Raw genomic sequence first — 26,607 nt, 5'->3', positions numbered from 1 at the left:
ATAGAGATACGATCAAACAGAGAAGCACAGACACTGTCTGAGGTTTCTTGGGCAGTATACAGTTTGACATTGTGCAAGGAAGACGCTGTGTCTGTAACAGTAATGTTGATATCTGGCCTGGAGATACAGGGAGGTGATCAAATGTAATGACAGAAGTATGGAAAGGTTTCTGCACCTTAATGGGTGTTTTTGTAGGTCGAGATTTAACAACTTTTTGTCTTTTTTTTGTGTGGAGACAAATGCTTAAGGTGTACTATGCAAGAATTGACAGCTTTTGTTTGTAAACAGTATTGCCAGTGAAAATGAAAGCCAACCCCAGCTTTGTACGCTCGGCGTTTCAACTCCCTACACTTGCATTTTTCTGCCACATGTCCAAGATTTCTATAGCTTTCTCTAAAATGCATGCTGCTAACGGTCTGGCACCTGGTTGATACCTTTTTATAAAGTTCCAGCCTCATTGGGGCGCCCATTAGCTCACCTGGTAGAGCAGGTGCCCCATGTGCAATGGCCATAGGTTCAGTTCCAACCTATGGTCCTTGGCTGCAACAACACATTCTCACTCCGACCTCGTCACACTGTCATGGACTTTCCACGTCCACATACAGTATGACAGGTAGGTCAAGGTCAAGGTCAAATTTACCCTGGTACCCTGGGTGTTTTGGTTGTTGACATTCTGGGACTTTGTATCAAGTTCTGCCCATTACATGCATTGTCTTCTTTCAAAAAACACTTGCGGTTTCACATAACATTTATTGTTTCTCTTTCGAAATAAATGCACTACGTCAGTACAATACCGCAAATTGAAAAAAAGAACAGGGTTTGGCTTAAGAATTTTACGGGACGCGAACACCGCTTTCTCAGGTGACAGTTGGTGTTTGTTGGACCCATCCACCACCCCTCCCGTCTGCCCCAATCGGACTTTCGCTGCCTTAACTTTCGTCCTTGTCCCGCCACTTTTCCCCTTGACGTTGCCGGGCATTGTTAAACTATGATGGCAACTGGCCGCATATCATTGTTGGTTCCTAACACCACAAGTCACCGGCCAAGCGCCAGCTTTCAACGACTTCGATGTGAGACCAGGCTCTTGCTGCATGTCATACCCCCTCTTACTCCCCCTATCACACTAAATTCCGACCTCACCCTTGTGCTTTGCCCTGAAACATTCCAAGCATAGCAACAGATCTCCCTCCCAACTCATCAGATACCAGTGTTTGGTCAGTGGCCGTTGGCGTCAAATACCAAGGCACCCTAAAGCAGCAGTATGAGACACACCAACAGAAGCATTTCGTCACACTCCAAGCAACTGTCGTAGTGTGTATAGTAATAAAGTCCACACATGGTGGGCGGGAGGGAAGTGGATTGGTCAAAATAATTAAACTGGCCTGGGGCCGAATTATTAAATACCACAGTATTGATATGCTACGACGTTAACGGGTCTGCCACCAGTATTGAAGAAATTCAAGAGATATATTTCTTGGTCATTTGGTGACATAAACATTATCTTTTACAAATTTTATCTCCCCAGCTCCATTTCTGATTTGCAATAAGATCAAGACATTCATCACTGATGTATTTTTGCTGCTCAGTCCAGAGAAGAGCTCTCTGTGTCGGAGCCTCACAGCCTGCTACATGTGCGAGGGGCAGGCTGGGGCCAGCTCTGCCACTCTGTGTCACAGAGGTCCTGCTCTCTGTGACAGCGGAGAGAGCAAAACGCTCTGAAGTATAGTTATACTTCACAAGAGTTGATGCCGACACTGCTTGTGACCACAAGTTTAACAACTCCTTTGCATGTAAGGGCAGAAACCCGAGCAATCTGTCGAAACATCTGGCTTAAGTGCATCACATACAGCCAGAGTAATGCACCATTTTCAACTGCCTAGCTCGTAGTTCATCTTCCTTTACCCCATCCATGTCAGGTATGTTATAGTCTATAATAGTAATTCACTCAGGTTTCTGAGGTTTCTATCATTTTTTCCTGTTAAAGGGTTTTTGGGGGGATTTTTTCCTTATCCACTGTGAGGGTTCAAGGACAGAGGGATGTCGTATGCTGTAAAGCCCTCTGAGGCAAATTGTGATTTTGGGCTTTATAAATAAAATTAAAAATTGTAATTAAATTCTAAACAATGCTGTAGCAGAATGTTATTTTATATACTCTGCTAACATGCATAGAGGATAAAGCAATATTAATCCTGTTCTTATTTTGTTTCAATGTTTTTTTTCTCATAAAAACCCCTAAAAAGAACTGATAAGATAGGATAGTACCAGATCAATAAGCAGTATCGGATAAAGTAGTAGTATTGTTAAAATCTTAATGATACCCATCTCTAGCCAGGAGACTGTTGTTCATGTCCCACGTAAAACCAAAATGTAATCGAGTTATTTTAATGACTGGCATGTGTGGCATGCTAAGCTAGGGATGTATGTCATGTGACTTATGTAACCAGTGGAATCTAGTGATGTCTGCGTTGTGTTGATATGGAGGGGCCTGGAACGTAGACATATTTGGAGGCGATCTCCATATATTCCTTACAGCAAGTGGCAAAAATAAAATCCTCCGTCAAACACAACCATACAAACTCAACCCCCTCTTCCACGGAGCACAACAGCAAAAGGAGCGGCCATGTTACATTCAGTTTCACAAAATAAAACACGGAAAACATATCTGACAGCGAGTGGCAAAAACAAAATTCTCTGTCAAACACAACCATACAAGCTTCAGCCCCTACACAAATAAAGTGACACAGGATTACGTTAGCATAAAATTAACTTAACAGCGCTAAAACACAGACATTACTACAAGAGCGATGTAGCTTACCTCTCCCACGGAGCACAACAGCAAAACTGGAGAGGCAAGGCAGGAGACACCCCTTTATAGGTGGGGTACCCCCAAAGGTGAAAGTAGGGTTACAGAATCACATGTTCCACATATTGAACAGGTAATAACAAGTGTAACTAATTTTGTGTAATAATAATACTTAGAATTACAAATGTGCATTTGACTTTGTTACACATATCACTGCTCTATAATGGACCCTGTTACACTTACTTTAATCCAATTAATGATGTTTTTTTACCTATGTTAAGTTTATTTTATAAAGGGATTGTATGTATTTAACAAGCAGAGCGTAAATTCACATGCTGTCCTTGAGCATCCAAAACTGACGCTTGAGGGGTACCTAGAGGTCATAGAGTAGTTTGAAGTGTAAGGCCATGTATGTATTTAGCGAGTTGGGAGTAAGAATGTGTTGTCTCTGTAGATAAATGCACTGCCACAGACTCATAAATGATGACTGAAAGGAATAACTGATGTCTGAGTCTATACATTGTTATTTAGGAAAATCCTGCATAGTATAGCTTGAAAGGTAACGAGAGGTTAAAATTTAAAGTTGACGTGCAGCGCTGGCCCACAATCCTGTCTGCAAAACAAATAACGATGCGATCTATTAAAAGATACAAGTTCAAAGGCTAACAAAGATTAGATTTACAATCCCTGTCGGGAGAGATGAAAAATATCCCCCAAATCCTTGTAGAGATCTGGAAGAGGATCAATGTAAGCAGCAGGCCATTGGCTTTTATGACATGGCAGATTTTTCTCCCCTTTATACTTCATTCTCTCTCCGCCTCCTTTTCTCTCCCTCCTTCTCTCCCCACCTCTCTCTCCTGGGGCATTTATGTGGATGAGAGAGGAATGAATCACATTGGAAGTAGTGAAGAAATAACTTTTCATGTGAAAACACCTCAGCTTTTATGGCTTTACTAAATGATCCATAATGCGGGCGGGGAGCACTCAGTCCTGCAGATTAAGGCGGGTCGTAGCGGGAAAGAGGCTCAGTGCCGCAGCCGTTAGACCCCTCCACTGAAGCTCGCACCAGTACAGCACCAGCTGAGATAGGCACAAATCTCTTTTACGAGGCTGCCTCTTAAATAGCTGTCAGTCTAGTGTCTCACACGTGGCACACTCCTCCAGCTCCCCTCGCAGTAATTGAACCATCTCTCCCAGAGTACTGAAATGGTGTGGGAAGCCATTCCGACAGCCTGTGTTGATACCATTAAACCAAACTCATGCATAAATCTAACTATATAGCCATCGTCACGCCATCCACAGAATCCTCCACGCCCCAAAAACAACCCTACTCCTTACTCCATTTCACCAGAGATGGTCCCAGGGTTGGTTTGCATCTGAATATTATTTACATTATCCTTCAAGGGATACTGTACACTGCTTAAATGTCATTTGCATTGCAGACTTTATGATATTGTTTTGGGGTGACTTTTGCTTCTTTCATGTTTTTCCCGCAGTGACAATGTAAGAGCACCTCAGAAGTATCATGTGTACCAGTTTGAAACAGACTAATACACAGTGAACGTCTAAGCTTCTAATTCTTCAAAAGGTTATTTACTTGAATTAATTAGCTGTTAATCTCTGGTACCTGGTGGGATTTTTAGTTCCCTTAAAGAGGAGTTATCGTATTATTCTAATAGAATTATAGAAATATTAACTATTATGTAGAAGTGGCAAATAATGTCAAATAAGTAGCTGCCATTCAACCCCAATCATGTCTGAGGCATTTTGCTCTGCTAGAGGATTAAATGAATAACAAAGCCATGTCCTCATTATAGTTGCACAGCCATGAGAAACATTGCTAAACGGTGTTGCTCTGATGAATGCTTTGGTGAAAACCAGGGAAACAGCAAGATTCAAATTTGCTGTCATATCATCTAATTATTATACAGAAAATCGGTTGTGTTACAGTTGAAAATTAGCATATGAAAATTAGCACGATGCTGACTTTCTATTTTAATATTGTTTTGATGCTGAGACTAACAATGTAAATATCTGCAGGCTCTGAAAGCATGAGCAACTGAGGTGACTAAATATTAATTTGTTCAGCAAGTGTCACAAGTTGGCTCCGACTTCTGACAAAATTACAGAGGTTGCATGTGTTTGTAGATTTACATAACACTGAGATGAAAAGTGTTGATTTACTGACTTCTACTGGGTGACAGTTTCACTTTTGACTCACCCAGCAGAGATGTCAGGATGTACTGCAGTAGACACACACCCATCTACACTAATGCAGCAAGAAAAGAGCCACCTGGTTCCCGCAGATCCTTAAAACATCTCAAAAGGCAGTGAATTCATTAATCTAAAAATAAGGCCTTAATTGATATTACAGTGTCTTAAATCAATCTTTCAGAGGTCTTAAAAATGCTCTGACATGGCGAATAAGGTTATATGAATCTTTTTTTATGACGTTGCAATGTAAAATCTCAAATAAACTGGTATTTCTAGTGGTACTAACAAGACTCATATCTTGTTTGCAGCCAGGATGCTTAGAGCAGAGGATCCACTGTCTGCTAGCTGTTACTGTACCCTGGACGAGAAGGGGAAGTGCAAAGTAAATGAAAACTGGCAATTTAACCAAGATTTTGTGGCATGGTTGAAACCAGTACAAAGCAACGCATACAATACTGTTTTACCAAACTCTGTACACGGGGAATTGAGGCAGTGGAATCCCACATTATGGTTTGGCGATAAAATAATATCACAATATTTCAGGGTATTTTTGTGGTAACAATATTCTAGATGATATGACAAATTAATTAGAATATATTTTATTGTTAATCTAAAAAAAAAAAACAGTGAGATTCAGATTCTGTATACAGTATTAATAGTTCAACAAAATAAAATCTACCACAAATTACACATTTAAACAGCTCCCACATACAAAAAAATGTACCCTGGGATATATGTATATATAGATAGATATATATATAAATCAACAGGTGATTGCCGTCTCTTTTAGCAAAATCCTAAATGATCAAGTTGTTTTTTTTCCACCTGGACCTTTATGCTCTGCCATTTCCCTTCAAATCATCACACTGTAACCTGTGACAAGCTGTTACGCTGCCATAACTAATTCACATTCAAATATATATGCAGTTTTATGTCGAGCATAGGTAGGTTTACATTACCAAAGGTTTATGACAAAATCGCTTGATGACACTGAGAGCAGAGGAAGAGACGCTGTGCTGCTGCCAAAGGAGCCGCTGAATGAGTTCCCTATGAGCAGTAACTCGCTAAAATAGTCTGAGAAGTCCGGGGCTGTTCATAAAACATTCAGGATGCCACAGTTTATTCCACACTACTGAAGCTGCTCCTTTTTTTGGAACCACTGCAGACTCTGTAACAATTTTGCTTTCAGCCATATTTGTTGTTGTTTGACGTCAATATGTCAACAAGTCGAAATATCCCGAGTATCACGATATGAATTTTTCATATAATGTTAAAAATTAGACCGGTATCATCCTGAACGAGAGGATATGGCACACTCTATCCGACGTGCAGAGTTAGAAACACAAAATTGCCCAGAAAACCCACCAACAAATGACAGGTATTTCCAAAAACTGTCATGTTTTATGGTGCAGTAAATATTTTGGCAAAACGGTCCCTAACCCTTAGTAGTTGATGTTGGTTCATGTTTTTTTCTTCAGTTTTGGTTATTGCAAAATTGGTCTTAAACTTTCTGTAACTGGCATTAAAAAAGTCTTAAATATAACTTGCCTTTAAACTGTAGTAACCCTGTAACCACTAATCCTGTCATCTACAAATAACCTAACCTAACTAATCTTAATTTCACTTTTTGTGGCAATGTAATCGCTGCTAGGATTATGTTTGAAGAAAATGTTTCTGTCAGGTAACAAAACACTACATTCATGTCCCACGTAGGCTTTGCAAAGAGGTGGTTGGGGAGGATGGGGGGCGTACAAAGTGCAGGACCTTGACACCAGAACCCTGGCTTTACATCCAGACTCTTGTCATAGGTTTGGGCAACAAAAGCACTTTGATCAAGGTTAAGGAAACATCATGATTTTGGCTAAACATTACCAGAAAAGAAAATTTAAAAATGAATGAATCATAAAGAGTGTATACTGCATTGCATGAGTGTCTGTCTTGATGGAAAACAAATGAAATTCGTTGTCAGTAAGGAATTTGGCTGATCCGTTTAGTATCAACATTTTGCCACTTGCCAGGTACATTAATTAGCAATATTTACTCATTATGTTAATAGAAAGCGCCATTTGCTAGGAAGTTGTACATAAACATAATTTCTAGGAGACAGGGCTGCAAAAATATTTTCCTCTTAAGTGTTAAGCGACTGTTTAAATTAAAAAAAAAAAAAAAAGAAAGAAACTAAGGCAATTACACACGGTATAATTGACTGTGACATTCAATTTCAGTTTCATCGATGGTGTTATTGCATGGATATGTTGAGAATATGATGAAGAAAGTTTTGTTGTATAACCAAATCAAACAAACCCAGCCCAAACAAACGTGCCCATGAGAGGGAATAAAGAGAAACAAACCTGTATATTTTGGTAATTAAAATTATTATTGCTACAGTGCATGCTGTCTCATCTGAGAGCAATTTGTGATTGAAGTTTTGCTCGGTGAGAGAAAAACAACTCTTAAGCTAATGAATATCTGCAGCTTCTCTCCATTAGACATACTTCTCCTATTACGGCAATATGCATTACATTCGAATCTGAGAAAGTCAATAATTTTTATTGAATCCCCACAAGTCCATCAACAGTAGAATCTGCTTAAGTGAGACGCCAACCACGCCAACAGATACTGTAAGTAATGACTTCTCCCACTGAAAAACACTGATGCAAGCCAGAGCTTTAATAAGAACCCAAGTGCCAAACTCACTGCTTCACTTCTCTTTTTAATATAAACACAATAAAGAAGCATTTGCATTTATATAGTTCTTCCAAGCCATCTGACGTTGCTGCCAGCCAGAACCCAGAAACAGCTGAGCATCAAACTGATTGTTACCTGGGGAAAATTAAGATAAGGGGGTAATCCCATGGATGAAAATGGCTTTGTTGGATCCACAGCAGTTGGGCCAACCAGGTAGGCAGAATTAGCAAACCCCTGCCTGCCGCCGGTAATGAAAATACCTATACAGCCTTATGTTTCCAATATGATAAGAGTGATATCTCACTCATCCCCCAACTGGCATGCTGCACATCTTGATCTTCTAAGGATCAGGATGGTGTGCACTTTGGTGTATTTGGATGGGGTAATGACTGAATTATACAACTCAGCATATGAATTAAAAGCTCATTCCAGCCTAGTTAATATGCAGTGCTTTGAATCCACTGGGGGATGCAATATATCAGGATTTACTGAGACACACACAATGTTGTTGACAGAATTCATAACTCTTTAGTGTTGCACATACTGGAGAAATGCTTATCCATCTGTCCGTCCACTTATTTTTTATATGTCCTCACTTATCCTCCCTTACTCCGTCCTTTCTCAGGGCATTTTACCTCTGAGCTTATTTGTCACATTGGTTTAAAATAGCTGCAAAATAGCACACCCTCACTTGTTTCACTTGTTTAATAGACCAGGTAGGTGTTGTCTCTTGTGCTAGCTATACATTTGCATGGAAACCAGTGAGCTCTCACCTACATACAGGGAGAACAAAAGAGCGCCATAGGTGACCGCAACAGGATAGTGATCTGAGCTGTCTGATTTAATGGCCGAGTGACTTTAATGATAATCCACTGGCCTCTCCTTCCCTCTCTCCCCCTTAGGAGCTCCATTGGATGACAGGAAACAAACAGTGCTCTGACACTTCCCGCTAATTAGCATCATTAGCATACGGCCATTATGTGGCTGGACAGTAGCATGACAGGGCTCTGAGAAAGGCTACAGCCGTGACCTTTGGTGGACAACACCAGCTGTCAGTAATTACCCATAGCACTGGCCAGAAGGATGGAGACAAAGACCGACTCCTTGTCCTTGAGGACCTATGGCGCCCAGTAACGTCTCCCTTTGTATTTTCCTTTCCTGCAGGAGAAATTATTTATAGAAAGAAAAATTTGCTCAGTTGCTAAAAGGCAAGTGTGCGGTTGTTTCTCAACCTTAAAATGAAGAATCTTAAAGTTGAATAGGCTTTAGGCTGAGCTTTAACTAAAATGTGTGACTAAATGGAGAGATTCACCAGCAACTCGCTGCCAGCGGCTTGTGTATGTACACTGTTGACAAATACACTAAACTGAGTGGGAAATAATGACTTTAACACTGTTGCTCCACAAATCCAAATTTTGAGGCTTCATGTGGAAATGACTCCATTCTCTGCCTAAGTGCCGGTAATCATGAGTAATTGTTTGTTGTAGATTTCTTGAGCTTCCAACAGTCTTTGAAGATATTATGTTGACTTTGTGACTCCTTGTTTCCTTTCATCTCTGAGCGCAACTTCTGTGCCAATGAGAGGCAAAACAACTCTGAGCATCGATGTAGTGAAAAGGTAATTTGAAACGTCAAAAAATGTGTTTAGGAAATTATGTGCATAGAGATGAAAAAGCTACCTGGCGCGGTAGTACCCAAATGCATTAACCTCCATCTCCCAAGTATAATCACAGACAAGTACGCATCGATGTACACAAAGATGTGTGCACAAAATCACACAGACTGCTGTTACTATACTTGTGAGTCCCTCTTATTGATGGGCTGCATTCCCTAGCCACAACTTCAGCAATTACCATCACAACTATGTGCCTAACTCAAACCTTTACCCTAACCCTAAAACACAACTCTAACTTAAAAAGACCTTTCAAGAGCAAGAACAGGCAGTATGTCCATTTTTGGACAAATGTCCTCACCCCTATAGAGATCAAGATTATTAAAATTTATCTATTTAGGTAAAACTACCATGGTTTACACACTATGGAGGGCAGCACGGTGGTGTAGTGGTTAGTATTGTCGCCTCACAGCAAGAGGGTTCCTGGGTTCCCCACGGTTCAAACACCCCACCCTGGGTTCAAACCGTGGGGCGGGGAAGCCCTTCTGTGTGGAGTTTGCATGTTAACCCCGTGTCCACGTGGGTTCTCTCCAGGTACTCCGGCTTCCTTCCTCCTATGTGTCAGCCCTGTGATAGTCTGGCCACCTGTCCAGGGTGAACCCCGCCTCTCAGCCAGTGTCAGCAGGGATAGGCTCCAGCCCCCCCCATGACCCCTAACAGAATAAGCAATTACGAAAAATAAATGAAAGATTATGTAGTATGGAATTTATACCTTTCAAATTGTACATGGTTTTCAGTATCTTCATTATAAGTTACTTTACTCCTTATTGTCATCATTAATTTTTAAAGTCTGTTGTGACAGCCACCCCATCATTCTTAATGCTGACAAAAATAAAGAAATTATATTTGACCCCTGGGAGGGGAGAGCCCATGACCCTGTAATTATAATGACTGTACAATTGGGCAACTACCCAGGCAACCTAATGGATAACAACTTAAAATGGAGTGCCCATGTGGATTTTCCATTTGTTCAGCTGGCTCAAAGGATTCACTTTCTTATAAAATTGAGACTGTTACGGAGATCATTCATTGTACAGTGCAGTGCTGGATAATATTATTAGATTCAGCATAGCATCATGGTATGGTTCAGCTGAAAACAAAAATTGCAGATTTCATAAAACTAGCAAGTGAAAGTGACTGATCTGAAAGAACATCCACCCTTACAAAACACCTCTTACAAAACTGTAGTAATACTTGCACACAGAATTCTAACTGAGCAACTTTTACAGAACATTATAAAGCCAACAGATGTAAAAGTAACTGTTTAAAGTTTCCCTTCCTCCCAACATCTATGGCATAATGAACAAACAACTAGTTAATCCCTCATAGTGGTAGCGCCTCACTGAGCTGAGGTGCAGGTTAGTTTAAGTAGTAGACTCAGTTGCTTAAGTTTGCACTGTGATCTCACAATCACATGTTTTTTTGTCTTTTATTGTTTACTGTCTTATGCTATTTATTGTGGAGTATGTACGATATTTTGCCTCAATTTTTTGTGTCCAATTTATGTAACATGCTGTCCGCTGTGCATTGTTTTTCCTGTGGTACTGTATTCAGTGTTGTGTAGCTGTGTATAGCACTTTTTTGCCCAAGACAGATTTCCTTGTGGGATAATAAAAGTGGTTGCATCTTACCATATCGCATCGTATTGTATCGTATCGTATTGTATCATATCATATCTTCATTGTATATTTACTTTTGTTCATTATAAATTGTTGATTAGTTCCCCAGCATAAACAGCACTTGGCAGATGGGTTTAATGGTCCACCTTAGAGGACTGCTGTGACAAATCAAATCATGTATACAGTCATACCACCCCTAGTATCTACCACTCTTTAGCTCCCTATATCTGATTCACCCCCTAGAATGATGGTGTGTTCAAACAAAGAGTGGGTGGGGAAGAAAATGTGTTTGTTTCATGAGCAGCAATGCTGAAAATAGTAAAGTGCCACATCCGGCGTACATCTCACTGCCATTGAGTTACACATAGAAAATAATAAGAGCAACTGTTTTGACGTGCGTCATTCAGCGCTAGTGTGTAAAGAACTCAGAATCCATATTTTCTGTACAACAAAAACCCATCAGGAGCCCTGAACTCAAACTGAAACCTAACCTTAACCCAAACCAAAGATTAATATGAACCATGATAACAAAGTATAGCCATCAACAGACCTTTGAAAGAGCAACAATGGGCCAATATGTCCTGCTTTTATTCAAATGTCCTCATTCTCAAGGTCTGAAATTATATTGGTTCTCACAAAGATAGAAGTACCAGAGTTTTTCTACTGACACACACGCACAAAGAAAACACCCACATTTGCCCTCCCATATACACATACACCAACTTAACTAAATTTCAGCACTTGTCTCAAGTGTCCCCAGTGGCCTCCAGGCTGAGAAGCTTTTATTCTCTGGTTTGACACAGTGTTGTCTCTTCTCAACAGGAACGTCCGTTATGAAGGTTACTGCGTCAGATGCTGACGACCCTACATACGGCAGCAGCGCCAGAGTGGTATACAGCGTACTGGATGGAGAAAAGTTTTTCACTGTTGACAGACACACAGGTAAGAATGATAGCACCCACACATTCAGTCCTCTTTACACCTGCCATTTGTTTTCTTATGCGCTTTTCTTGTGCTGCTTTTCTTTTTTATCTACAAAGCCTTAAGCAATCTCAAGCCCAGAGACCATAATTCCCAAATCAATCAAAATTCGCGGCCAAAAACATAAAATCAATTGGCCCAAAACAAGCAACTTTCTGGAGTTTTAGCCAATAACTACTGGCTCCTTTTAGCAAACACTTGAAATACCATATGGCACAAATGACTTGGCTCAACACATTGTTTAGTGCTACTGTCAAGCCTTTAACTGATTTAGTATGATAGGTAAGCATAAACATTGCACATACTGTATCACCAGGGCATTCTAAGCTAGAAAATATATTTCCAACATATCCGGATTTACTCTACGAAGCATTTCCCCAAACTATATAATGGATAATTCCTTTCTCCCCGTCTGGTCTGGGGCTTACAGGAGTGACCCACAGTCTTTCAGCAATAGCTTAGCATTGGTGTTGCTTTCGAATGCTCCCCCAGGGAAAAGCACTAAAGTTTTAATGATTCCTTTTTTGGTCTCGACCACTTTGATTTGGTCAGCCTGGGTGCAGGGATGATAAATGGCTCTGCCTTGGTGGGACTAGCCAGGAGACTGGATGGTTCATTCCAGCTTCTGTCTCATGACCCTCATCCCACCCACCCCCTTCCCCCATTTTGTAGGCAGACGGGCCAGCCTAATAGGTGCGTGTCAAGGAGGTCAGAGTGAAGAGGAGACAAAACAGCTGTGAAATCTGCCTCATTAATATCACTCTCACTCACCCTGACAACAAACTGAGCAGCAAGTCATTCTCCTTTTTATTTATTTTTTGGCCACTTTAGCTGTGCTTCAATTCTCTGTAGGTGTTTTTGAGTATCTGAGTCAAAGGGGATTTTACAAGAACTGAACCACACACTGTATATGAGGGCTTTTCCATTGTTACACAGAAAACTACAAAAAAGAACTTTAAAAAAAATGAAAAAAAGCAGCACCTGCTAAAACACATTTACATATATTAAATCCTACTTTGCTATTCCATCACTGATTATTCTACTAGTCTGTCACTGTAATAATTTAACAATAGATGTTAAAAAAAAACACCTGCATCCTTCATCCGGGAATACAGTATTTAATATTTATGAAAAATTTTAATGTTTATGAAAAATATCTTGGTTGCTGACACACATGGTGGCAAAGCAAGTGACATTCAGACAGGTGCAAAAGGCCTGCTGACACGTTAGCACAGCAGGACTGCTTCTTTTCAAGTCTGATTGTAGCCAAGGCCCCAACAGCGGGGCAGGTGGTTAGATTTCTTTTGCTTAGCAAGATGAAAACAGAAATGTAATTGATGTGAGGAAAAAAATATTGGAACATCATCATTTATTTTATATTAATGTAATGCATTACCGTACTGAGGCTCTATTTCACAGCTGGTGTACACGGCCCTATTACTCGGTTAAATTGGTTAATGTTAAGGCTGCGTGATGTGCATTTGAATATGGGCTGCTTAGACCTAACTGACTGCATTCATGAATACAGGCCATGCAGACTCATCTACATGTAGTTTCAACCATGATGTTAGGAGCAATGGTACTGTATACTAGCTGCGGATTGGGACTTTACTTGTGACAGCCCTAATTTAGATGCATCCCCTCTGGCCTTTGGTGGATGAAAGAGGAGCATGTCATCTGTCTCCCTCCTTAACTCCAGCGCTGCATGTACTGTATTTTGGCTACTCATAGAACATGGCCCTGGGCTAAATGTGACTGGAATCAGTGAGTTGTGTACCCAACACAATGCAAACCTTTGGGAGTGAGACAGCACACCAAGCCCAGGAAATGCATCAATAGATTCTGATGTGGAAAATCCCAAGGGGTAAAGTGGAATTATATTACTACTGCACAGTAAACCAACCAGCTACTGATGCTGCTGCTGCTGGGCAGCACAAGGAGAATGTCTCTTTTAAACCAAGACGGAATATGTGCTAGTTTGTGAGAGGGAGACAGATATAGAAGAAATAGAGAGACCTGTACTGGCTGTTTGAGTAACCAAATATAGTTTTTATGTGAACTTCACAAAGAGGATGTCATATACCACCACCTGAAGACAAGACATAATGGTCCAGAGTCACATCTAACAATCTCCATCAACAGATATCTGCATATGTATGGAAAATATGTAGGCAACAGGACAAGATTTTGCTATTAAGCGTTCTGATGTAAATTAGTAGCTCGTTTGTAGTTTGAATAAGTTCATGCAGGCTTTGGTTGCCTGCAGATTAACAGTCTGTGTGGAGAGTAAAAGAGGTGAAACGCATTGGCCATAGGCTATTGTATAACGAAAATTAAGTTTTTTCTCAGCTTTTTACTAATTTAACTGAATCCATATGCAGATAACTGTTTAGGAGATGAGCCGAAATGTTGTCTGGGCCTGTCTCCAATCCAACCTCTTACTAGCACTAGTCAGGCTACCATGTTTCTGTAGCAATGGTGTCCCTGTGGTGGGATTGCATAACTAGTGGTAGTTGCCCAATGAGGGGTGTTGCTAGCTAGCTCTTTCTGAATGTCGGTAGTGTGCAGTGCAGAATGACCAAGGCTACTCTTCAGTTAACTGCACTGTGCACCCTCTGGGTTTAGTAGGAGCAAGCTAACGAATATATAACCTATCCTGATCCATCAGTGCTGCTGTGGAAACTATGTGGCCACCCTTCAAAGCCCCTTTAGCATTGTTACATATGTTATCACTGTTAGCTGTGTTAGCACTGTTAGCAGTGTCAGCACAGCACAGCTGTTCATGGTACTATGGGTTAAATTAAGCCACTTACTCACTACCTGGGGGGACCAGGGGGGTGGCTACCATGTTTCTTTAGCAATGGCGTCGCGGTGGTGGGATTGCATAACCAGTGTCAGTCGCCCAATGAGCGGCGCCGCTAGCTAGCTCTTTCTGAGTCTAGGTAGTGTGCAGTGCACAGTGGCCAAGGCTAACATCAGCTAGCTAGCAGAGACCAGAGAGGAGGCCGTAGGCACCAGATATGCTTCCACTGAGGGTGTCAACAGTTAAACTTTAATCAGTTAACTGCTGAGAATATTTTTGACCACTTACACATGTTGGTCTGTATGTAAATTTTGCTATTCTTCAATTTACTGCACCGTGCGCCATCTGAGTTTAGTAGGAGCAAGCAACCGCTAATAATGCTATCCTGATCCAACAGCGAAAACATTAAAATTTTGCCACCTCTAAATGGATAATGCTTTGAAATGCGGCTCTAAATCTCACACTGTGTTAATGGAGCGCTGGACTAAAAGACAAAGCCTCTTGTATTTCACCTTTTTTTTGTGTTTTTGTCTCCTTTCAAAAATTAAACGGTTAGTTTCCGGTGGGCTAATGAAAGCAGAATTAATCAAAACCCTATTTCCCTAGTTTCCACAAAAGATTGTCACTGCTTTGATGTTCTGCTGATAATTAGTTGAAAATAGGATATCGAGCTTTTACATTTCATAATCATTCTTTAAATCCAAAGACTAGCAGGACTGAGTCAACAGAATGTTTTTAACTGACTACTAATTGTGTTAAAATGCAACAGGATGTGCTTTCTGAAATAAATGAAGCCATTGCATTTAATGTGCCTCTCTCTGTGTGTGCCTTCTACCTCACTCTCTACATTGTATCACTTTCCCTATGTCCCTCAGTTGCTCTTTGAAAGTCCACTTCTTAGGTTTGACTGCAGTTTTTCCCACCATGGAGGAGTTGTGATGCTGCTCAGTGTGGCTGAGGCATGCCTTCATTCTGCCCCTATATATTATTCATTTTAATACAGCTGAGCCACAAAATGGTGTATGAGCAGAGGCGCAAATATGACACAATCTCTTCCATCCAGCCAGTCTGAGGAGGTGAAATGGAATGCGCTGCACTTGTGTCTCCATAATACAGTGCTTAGCAGAAGTTGATATTCAGACTGAGAGGGTAAATATAGTTGGTTGTTGCATAAGTGCGAAGCGCTAATATAACCTTTCCGTTGGCCTCACTTACTACTCCTACTCTTCCCCACTCTCTGTCTCTGTCTCTCTCTTTCAATCTCTCCTCCGTCCCTCAATTATTAGGGATCATCATGACGGCAGTGGCAGATTTGGACCGCGAGACACAGGATCGGTACGAGTTGGTCGTCAAGGCAACAGACATGGCAGGACAAATGGGCGGTCTCTCCGGCTCCACCACGGTGACCATAGTGATCACAGACGTTAATGACAACCCACCGCGCTTCCCACAGAGTGAGTGTCTCCTGCACATGATCTTACTTAAGGCAGAGAAAGGGATGGCGAGGAGAGGGAGGAAATGGCAGAGAGGAAAGAGTCAGAAATGACTGAGAATGTAAAAAAGACAGACGTGAAACTAAAGAGAAAAAGGAAAAATAATGAGGGAAGCGAACGCCAAGATACAGAAACACTGAGGGGATGATAGAAGACTCACAATATACTTTGCAACCTGCAGGTCACTGACACCAATAAGCAGCCGTACTGACTGTGCTGCGTCTCGTCCGAGAAAATCAACTAACTTGAATTTATGAACCAATCGAACCCTCAGCCCATAACAAAGTAGTCTATCAAATGTGGAGAACTGATACGTTCCACCGCTCATTTGATCATTCTTTTTAAGCGAGGCTCAAGAGAGGACTGAATCAATATGGCTGATTGTTCCCTCATTGTAATGTTATGGGTTTGACGGTAAGGTGGTCTCTGGGCTAAATGGAGTTCACATGGCTTACAGTGCACACATGCGTAACAGGTAGAATGAAAACATGCAGCTCACCACACACTAACAAAGACTTACTCAGCTGAAAGAGAGCGTTCTTTGAAAAAAAAAAAGGTAAAGAGTCTGGTTTATTTCAGACATAGTGCACCAACAGATGCACAAGTAGCACAATAAAAAATGAGTGTATTTGAAGCACCTAATGTGGTGTTCTTCTCAGTTACTGTTGACATGCTAAATGCTACCGATAATAACTAGTTGTATGCATAAAATAGTACTTCCCATTCTGGCTTTCATTCCATCTCTTTATCCTGGCCTCTTCTTTTGGAGTTAAACCATAATACTATTACTTTTGTTACAGCTGGGAGAACAGCATCTGACAGCCTGGTTGATTGTATTTGATATGTCTCCACACACCTTTTCTTATTTCTGTATAAATCCTTTTTTCATCTCAGTAAATCATATTTACCCAGTCAGAGGGATAAACCCTGCAGGATTATAGTATCTTCACTGCTTGGTATGGGGGAATAGATAGAGTGCGGAAAGCCGCTTCATAAATAAGATGCAGAGGAAGATGGCATGCTGTATATGTAAGGACTTTGATGTTTTCCCTCTTGGGAACAATGAAGTTTTATCTCCTTACTTCAATCTTTTTATCTTGTTTATAATGAACTCTGGCAGATCTTATATATTTCCCACAGTCTGCTCTGTTATTTGAAACAGAACTCAGATTAGGGATTGACAATGTGTGTCAGCACAAATAAAAGTTATATACATTCAGAATCACGTCACTTACTTAAAATGATACATGCTTTATTAGTATAATTTTCACTACAACAATTCAATTGCATATTCTATTATAGTGTTTTATCTAGGGCTGCCCTGGACTGAGAATTTTCCTAGTCAACCAGTAGCCGTCATTTAAAGCCATTGATTGACTAGTCGCCTGCGCGTTTATGATATTAATCTAATTATTAAATTATATATTTTTGGCGGAAAGGTTTGAGTTCAAGGTCAGAGAAATACCAAACCGTACTAATGAACCTTCATTAATATAGGCCTATATTTTACCTACAAGTGCACGTCACACACTGAGCGAGCCGACTGTTACTGACGCTGTTGGCAAAGCAGTAATGATTGGGCTAAGTGGCTAATGGGCATGTAGCTACTTCCATGTTATTAACTAGCCTGTGGAATAACCACAGGTACCAGCCCTGTAAATTAGAGGCCGTACACATGCTGCATCTTTAACTGCCTGGAATACGCGAGGTCGGGCGCTGGGTGCTACTCTTGTGCCTTTATTGTGCATACCACTACCAAGAGCGTGGTGGCAGGTTGCGTCTGAGGTTGCTAAGCAACCTTTACATGCATCATATAGCCTATTTACCTGCAATCCTGAGTGCAGAGCTGATCTTCTTTCAGATGCTGTTTATAAGTGTGTATGCCTATCATCCTGGGACAGATGTAAAGCTCTGGGTAGCCCTGCACTAACATGATCAACTTCTTCGTATTTATCAGACTGAATATTTATAGAAGAAGGGAAAGATATCTGTCAGCTGTGATTGGTTTGTAATGTGACTTCTGTCTGACTGCTGAGTGTGGCCACTTCCTGTGTCTGTCCTTTCAAATTAAATTCCCACATGGTCCAGTCATATAGGTTTTGATTTATTTTGACAAGGCACAGCTCCTGATTGAGCTTCATGTTTGTTTGTTTGTTTGTTTGTTTGTTTGTTTCGTCCAACTAAGTGACCAATGAAATCTTGCTGAGTAATGACCTTTCTAATCGACTAACATTTGGCAGACTATCAGGGGGCAGCCCTAGTTTGATATCCATTTATATTGTAACAGAGATATCATGTAAATCTGATGTGAATTCTAATCAGTGAATAATCTGCAGATAAGTAGGGCTGGTGTTAATGTAGTGCAAACAAAACATTGGGATGAGTTCCGATGGAGGAAATTGAATAGAAGACAGATTATTTTGTACACTCTGATTTTGTACAATAACCGCCTGAAGTGTACTTGTGGCTGTTCTTTCATTATAATCCCATCCCAGATTCATTTTTCCATTACCTGTCTCTTCCTCTCTTCAGCTTCTTTATCTTTGTTACTCTCTCATCCCTTCCTCCTCCCACTTTTCTGTTTTTTTTGCCCCCATCCATCTCTTCTACCAATATCCTCACTTCCCACCCTCCTTTTTCCACCTACTGTACCGCCATCTATCTCTCCTCATCCTTCCTCCAGTTTTTCCTCTTCTCCCTGTTACTTTTGTCTCTCATTCTTCTTCGTTTGTGGTGTTTTCTAACACCTACACTGTTTTTTGTCACTTCATCCCTTCTGTTGCTTTGCTAAACCTAACTCTCCTTTTTTTTTATCCATCAATACAATTTCCACCTCCGGCCACCTTCACCAGAGATGTACCAGTTTTCTGTATCAGAGGGGGCTGCTGTCGGGACGCCAGTCGGACGTGTCATCGCCACGGATGCAGACATGGGAGAGAACACCGATATGAGCTATCTGATCAAAGAGGAAGGGGAGCTCTTCAAGGTCACCACAGATGCAGACACACAGGAAGCTATTGTCTCCATCAAGAAGGTACGTTGAAGTTAAAGCAAAGTTGTGCTTCTGTTATTGTCAATTAAGCCAATTATTATTGATTTTGTCAGTATATAGAGGCAAAAAAACATACAAATATATAACATTTTGGCTTTAAAAACTAAAGTTGAACCCCCACTTTTCATTGCAAACACAATCCAAGCTCTTACCTCCACAGCATGACACCAACACGCTCAATGAGCTAGTCAAGAGTGTTTAATCCTTGTGCTTCAAATCTATAAACACACTTACATGCACTTACATGCAAGAATCAAAACATTTGTGCTGGAAAAGGGTGACTCAAAAATCAGAGTTGCTACAGTCCCATTTCCAGATATGCTATTTTTTTGTACTTTAAGATATATGCTGCAGGACTCTGCGTAAAAACAATGTATATACTCAAACAGAAGTGATCCCTCTCAATCGTAACTGATGACCCACTCTCAGTGTGTGGTGGTGTATTTCTGTCCAGAGACTCCGCTGCCCTCTTTGTGTGCTTCCTTATTTACTTCTTATTTTCTTTGCTTGGGACATTTATGGGCGCGTACCTCAAGAGCACTCAGGTGAGGCTGGGACTTTCTAAAAAGGCAGCGACCAGGAGCCAGACCGTAGGCAGCAGGCATCCAAGAAACACAGCGCAGAAAAAAACACAAACAGAGCAAAGCAAAACACCAAACAAGAGTAAATGTGCAGTAATGCCCGAAATACATGGGACACGGATGTGACAAGACACGCCTGCATTATAATCAGCTGATGCTGCTTCGCTTTACCACATAAGCCATGCGTGCTTGTGCCTGCACCCTGCTGCTCAGGACTATTTTCATATGGCTTTTGTATATTTTCTGTCTGTGCACATGGTTTTGTGGCCCTCCAACCAGTAAAAACTATAGTACATCATACATTTTTCTACACAGTTCTATCTGTTGATGTGAGTAAAATGAGCACCTCATTGTACCAGAAACAATGCAAAGCAGCAGAGCAACCTTGTAGGTGTTTTTACATTTCACATTGAAATAACTCAGCGACATCAATGCATTCTGTAAAATTATCCAATTATTTAATTCAGTACCAGTGAATGAGCCAACACATCCAAACCCTCCATAACCAACTGCATTATTACTTAGCAGAGCTCAATATGTACATGGTGAAGCTGGCAGGAACCACACTCTATAAAGACAGAGTTTGTGTAGCAGGAACAAACCCTGCTACAAATCGCCTATGTGACATGTCATGTCGGTGCCCCATGAATTTCAGCTGTAAGTGTCAAACCTCTGACTTCATAAACTCAGACTATGAATGTGAGCCTGATTTTTATGGACCCACAGAATGTCTGTTTTCTTTTTTAAACCCAAATGGGCTTTATTAAATTGTAGTGATATCAGTTGTAAAACAGAAAATGTACTCATATACTCAGTATCATCTAGAATTCTTCCCCATTTCATTGTCTGTGGAGCTGCTCCAGACTTAATACTTGATGACATCACAAATTTGAGTTTAGCACTCTAGTCTTTGGATTTAGGAGAGAGTTGTTCATGTTTACTACTATGTTTGGACTGTATTTAACCATAGAAATAGTGTATTAAAATTAAAAATGGGTGTAATTCTCCTTTAACACTGCTTGCTCGCAGCAGCTAAATCTTTCTAGTCAGCAAGCTGAACAGCCCGTAGGTCTTATTCAGACAGAGAAACTAAGGTGCACTGAGGAGACGCAGAAAGAGAGATGATTGGTCTTTGATGATTGATGATCATTGGTTTCTCACTGGGGTTTGACAGGTACTGTCTGTGCCATATGTCTTCAAAAGTTGAACTGTTTTTAAACTTTTTTTCACCTTGAAATAAAATGCTGAATGCTGACACTAATATCTTTGCACTGGAATACATAGATGATGAAAGTGTTTCTCCCAAGGGACACACTGCTGTTGTGAATGGGGTCTAAAGGCAGAATGAACATGTGACACTCAGTCAGCAGCTGTGTTGATCAATGTTGTTTCAATGGACTGTCAACATGTGAAAGTTGTAATCATTACAGTGACCACTGGTGATGTTGACCTAGTGGTGCTATACAGACACAACGATAACTTGAAAGAATCTATTGTCTCAAAAAAGAAGGGATATATGTGCACTATACTAGCACTGAGCACAGTGTCACTTTACATGGTTTAATGTGGAATGACACAGAATCTTGTTTTTCTTTCAGCCGCTGGACTTTGAGAGCAAGCGCACGCACAACGTCGTGGTGGAGGCAGTAAATAAGCATGTCGATCCTCGCTTCGTGGACCTGGGTTCCTTCCGAGACCAGACCATTGTCCGGGTCAGCGTGTCGGATGTAGATGAACCACCCATCTTTCAACCAGCAGAGGGCACTATTATGGAAGTGCAGGAGGATGCCAAAGTAGGAGCGTTGGTTGGCATCATCCAAGCCAGGGATCCAGATGTGAAGAATAAACCTGTCAGGTACGGCAAGGCCTGTAAGGCTGATTTCACCTGAAAGAAAACTGTTTTATACTGTTAAAAATAGTAGAATGTCTGAGACTTAAAGGCATACTTTACTCCCCAAATGATCATTTGAATATCAATTGCTTATCCAATGTAACATTGAATTTGTGAAGAAAATGTTTGCTTCACGTGATCCAAATCCAAAAATCAGAGAAAATTCTTGATAAACTGACTCTCAAACCTTCGTGTGAATCTAAAGTAACTCTTTAAAAGTGTCTTTAAAAGTGGCACAATAATACAAACTACTGATCAAGGTTGTGGTAGATCAGCAGCTCTCATGATCAGCAGGTAAAGTTACTCTTTTTGTCAGTGAAATCTGGCTTTGAAGAAAGCATGAATAAGATTTACTTTTTGTTCAGTTGCCTGTCAGATAGGGCTGTCTGAGCATTTGACTGGATAAATAAGATTTGGATTATACTGCACAAATTGTGTGAGAGTTGGTGAATGAATGTTTTGTTATAGTTCTGACCCCTTTTATTGCAGTTCATTAAGAATTATCTTAGGGTGCTTTCAAACCTAGAGTCGTCTTGCTTTGGTCCGAATCAGGGACTAATTTTTGTTCTCACAGCAGCATTTAGAGATCAAATGCCTTGCACAAGAAAGCTGCTCTTGCTTGGTCAGAATTTCCATGCGGGAAAAATCCAGGAGGTAAACCCAACGTTGAAGAAGAGTACACTTAAAAGATAAATGTGACACTTTCTAATGTCACAATGGAGGGACAACTACGCAGGTTGATTTTAGCACTGCTCATCGTGGACTATATTGCTGTCATTGTTCATTTTAGTCAAACCATACAGTTTGAAAACGAGGCGCGGCTCCAACTAGAAAACAATGTTTTGATGCATTGGATGTGCTGAATGTGCATATTAAGGCAGTACAGGAGGAGGTGCACATTAATAATCCTCCAGGACTGTGACATGCTCATGTTTAACCCAAACAATGTGTCATGTGACTACAGTTGGTTGGGATCGAGGTCGGAACACGTTCTCACCACAAAAGAACCGCACTAGAGTTTGTTTGTAACTGGACCAAGACCACCTCTTCAAGAAGGTCTCGGTCTGGTTGTTTTGGTGCATACCTGAGAGTGATTGCTGTGTTCACACCTGCCCAAACAAACCGCACTTGAGTTCAACTGAATTGAATCAAACAGGGCAGGTGTGAAAGCACCCTCAGAGTTCTCAGACTCTCAGACAGAGATTTTTACCTTAGCGGCCCGGGTTTGAATCTGGCCCCTTTCTGCTTAAAGTGTAATGGATAGAGCGGACTGGAGCTTTAATGGCGCGAATTGTTTCTGACCCAGTATTACCGTGGTTGTACTGTTGTAGACATGTGATTTGATTTGGTAATATATTAAATTTGCTGTTAATGAAAATCTTTTTACTGTGAATGATGAATGAAAATGTGGAAATAAGATTAAAACTACTTTGATACTGTATGCACGCAGCTGCTTTTCGCAACAGTAAGCAGTCTGATAAAATACATCAACCAAAACATTGGCAATAAAATACTGCGGTGGAAAGATTACTATTAAATAGGAATAATAACATTACAGAGCAAAGTTTTGCATGACAATGAGTACCTCATTTCTACGTGGTGTTGACGGGACACTGCAGCACTGCCACACAGGCGGCCATTCCACAAGTGAACCATGTATTACTTTCTGACTGGAGATTTTGTAAGAAGAAAATTTGTACTCTGAAAAATGAAACTTTAAAGAACTATAACTCTCCAGCTGCAAGTAAATACATAGGTCGCCACTGGGCTTCAAAGCAAACTCTTTTCTTTTCTACAATTCCTAGAAAATGGAGTGAAAGCCCGAGAAAGGGTGAACGGTGGGACTCGCACAATGGATGAAGCCGCACTGTACATCTCTTTTTTCTCTCAGATCACTGTGTGTGATAAAAACAATATCATCTTGTAATCTTCTGTGCCAAGGTCTGTGGTTTATATGTCCTCAGAAGAGCAATTGCAGTGTGAGAGGGGAATGTAGATAAGGGCTAAGACAGTCTCACTGACAGAGTATACACCGACACACGCAGTGCCTGTGCAAATTACCCCGATTAAAAATGCATAAGGCTCAGAGTTCCAGGTGTAATAAAGTGCAACACAATGGCAGAGCTGTCGTTCACCAGTGTCTTGGCTGCCTGCAGCTGAAAGTGTGCATGTGATACATGTGCAAACATATATGAGTGTGTGTGTGTGTGTTTACATGTGTGCGCATGTGTTTGAGTAAGTGAATGGATGAGTGAGTGTTGAGGGAGAGAGTTCTGCTAGGAGCTACCTACTGGGCAAAGTTAGTGAGCTCATGGCCTCTGGGCATTAGGCAACGCACCCTCTTTGAACTCGGCATAATCATGCACCCTGTGAGTGATGAGGTTTTAGAGCTAAATGTGCATGCGCTGTGGATCTGATCGGCAAGACCACCTCGTATTAGTCAGAGATTTATTCCACCACAATAAAAACAAGCTGCAAACGGAATCATTCTTTGTGTAACAGCTAAAACAAAGAAAGTCTGACATACAAAGATTCAAGCAGCTGGTGTCTCAGAGCATCTTTCGACAAGTGCGTCTAAGCAGCCAAACAAACAAGACGAAACTATAATCTCGAGTTTAAAAGGACATGAGTACCACTTTATCTATATGATGGGGATGTGGAAAAGCATGTGTGCAGCAGCCAAGTTTGTGCTCTGTGATGCAGACGTGATGTAGTGTTGGTTTTCTGATTCAGATGGTATGAGACTGAGTGTTTGAGTGCACAGGGATTGTAAAGAGATTAAAAAAAAAGGATGATGATCCCCCCCCCCCCTCCCCCAACTCCCATCCCACAGACACTGCCATGCACAGGAAACCAAAGGTTCTTTTTTTTGTTTACTTATGAATAATAGTCATGGTAGGCGTGTGTGGGGACAGACGGAGATTGCCAAAACCAATTAAGAGTTGTTGTTTTGGATTTGGTTTTGGGTTTTTTGACTGTTAAAACCTGGACTGCACTGAAAGAAAAAGGAAAGATAAAACAAGGTATTTTGCAGCACAATTTGAGGTTTGGTAGAGAGGAATCTAATTTACTGTTTATACTGCTGGTGTAAATCACTAGTTTGGACAACAGTACGTTATCTACCACTTTCACAAAGTCTGCCACAATACCATTTTGATTAGATTTAATTTAGAGGCTGCAGCTGATAAGAGACGATGTCATAAGCCCATTGTACACAGTCGGTTTCTCTTCTGCTTTTGGCAATAAAAGATAAAAACAACACATAAATGATTGTCAATATTTCAAACTGGTTAAGTGCAGTAAAGTTTGCCATAATATGACTCTACTAACACATGAAACAGAGCAGCTGATGTTGCTGTAGATAGAAGATAGGATATTTCATCTCTCAAATACATACGTACATTTATACGTACTTTATGTTTGTGTTTCTTTTTCTTCCTGAGTTTTCCCGCCTTTGTTAATCACCTCATGTGTTTCACCTGTGTCTTGTTCCACTCACCTGTGTGTAGTTACTAATCAACCTTTGTGTATTTAATGCGCAGTGTTTCCCCCATTCAGTTGCCAAATCGTCATTGTCATGTGTGTGCTCTCCAGCCTTTTCCTTGTGTTTGATTCCTTGGTTAAGTTTGGTTTAGTTTTTTTGGTCCCCACCATCCTGCTCCGCTGCACGAGTACAGTCTACCTGTCCTTCCATTTGCAATGAATCTACCTGGAGTGTATCTTTGGTCGTGTCAGACAGGGGCTCTGGCCTCGCTGCCCTCCAGCTGCAGAAGGGTGAGGGCATTATGACTTTATTCCACAGCCCCATGCCCACAGAGGACAGCCTGGGAGAGGCCCACAGGGACACACATTGTCATGTGTGTGCTCTCCAGCCTTTTCCTTGTGTTTGATTCCTTGGTTAAGTTTGGTTTAGTTTTTTTGGTGTGATTTTTCTGCCTTCACTGACTGCATCAATGTGTATGACCCCTGACCTCCTAAGTAAAGATTAGGATTACACCTGTTTTTTGTTTGTTTGTTTGTTTTGTCCTGTCCTCACTGCAGAATTATCCCTGAGTAAATAACATTATCCTCATTGCCTTTTCCCCAGCTGCTTGCCATTAACTGCCAGGTGCCGTTTGACGGTGACAAAGAATTTTTAGAATAAAGGCGTGTCCTAAAGGTGACGATATGCATCGATGTTTCCATTTTGCACCAATGATATTGGGTTCTTGATCACTGAAATGATACAATGATCAAGATCAATGGATCCTTAAGCCCAGTTCAGACGAGTTATTTGGGATGAGAGAAAACTGTTTTAGAATGTTGCAGAGAAAAGTCGCAGCAGTGTGAAGCTTGTCTGGTCTGAGCTTGATACAAGCCTGCTGATGGTGTTGCCTGCAACTCAGCTGGTCATATTGCCAGCAGCTGGTTTTTAGAATGTAAAGTGTGTCACCTGTTTCTACAGCCAATCAGTGAAGTCCACTGGTCAAGTCAAAATGACCACAAACTGCATTTTTGCTTGCTGCAGCAGGTGCTCTGTCCACAAATAGTCCTCTATTTCAGTCCTTACAGTGTATCGGCGTCGGACGGTCTGCTGCTCGCTCTGTGCTATTGTGCCCTTAACATTAACTATTTAGTTAGCCCTGGTTATTGGTATTATTGTGGTGTATTTTTTTATGAGTAGTCCATCTGATGCTCATTTTGTTTACATTTCATCACTACTACAAATGCAGCTGTAGCCAGTATCTCACTATCACTATCCTCATTCATATTTAAAGAAGCTACAAATTATATTCAGCCACAAAATAAGCCTGAAAAGCTGAAATCAGAA

General features: G+C 40.9%; 1 protein-coding gene across 1 annotated transcript in view; it reads left to right on the top strand.

Moving 5' to 3' along the window:
* Positions 1 to 26,607, top strand: part of LOC125897378 (cadherin-22-like) — a 395,305-nt gene that overhangs the window by 317,693 nt on the left and 51,005 nt on the right. Inside the window, exons 7-10 of the mRNA XM_049590690.1 lie at positions 11,819 to 11,938; positions 16,067 to 16,234; positions 19,126 to 19,307; positions 21,505 to 21,761. Of these exons, the coding sequence (XP_049446647.1) occupies positions 11,819 to 11,938; positions 16,067 to 16,234; positions 19,126 to 19,307; positions 21,505 to 21,761 (727 nt within the window). The remainder of the gene's footprint in view (positions 1 to 11,818; positions 11,939 to 16,066; positions 16,235 to 19,125; positions 19,308 to 21,504; positions 21,762 to 26,607) is intronic.

Source organism: Epinephelus fuscoguttatus, linkage group LG1 (genome assembly GCF_011397635.1).
Source record: "Epinephelus fuscoguttatus linkage group LG1, E.fuscoguttatus.final_Chr_v1".
NCBI classification, from domain to species: domain Eukaryota; kingdom Metazoa; phylum Chordata; class Actinopteri; order Perciformes; family Serranidae; genus Epinephelus; species Epinephelus fuscoguttatus.
This window is presented reverse-complemented; position numbering and strand designations above follow the sequence as displayed.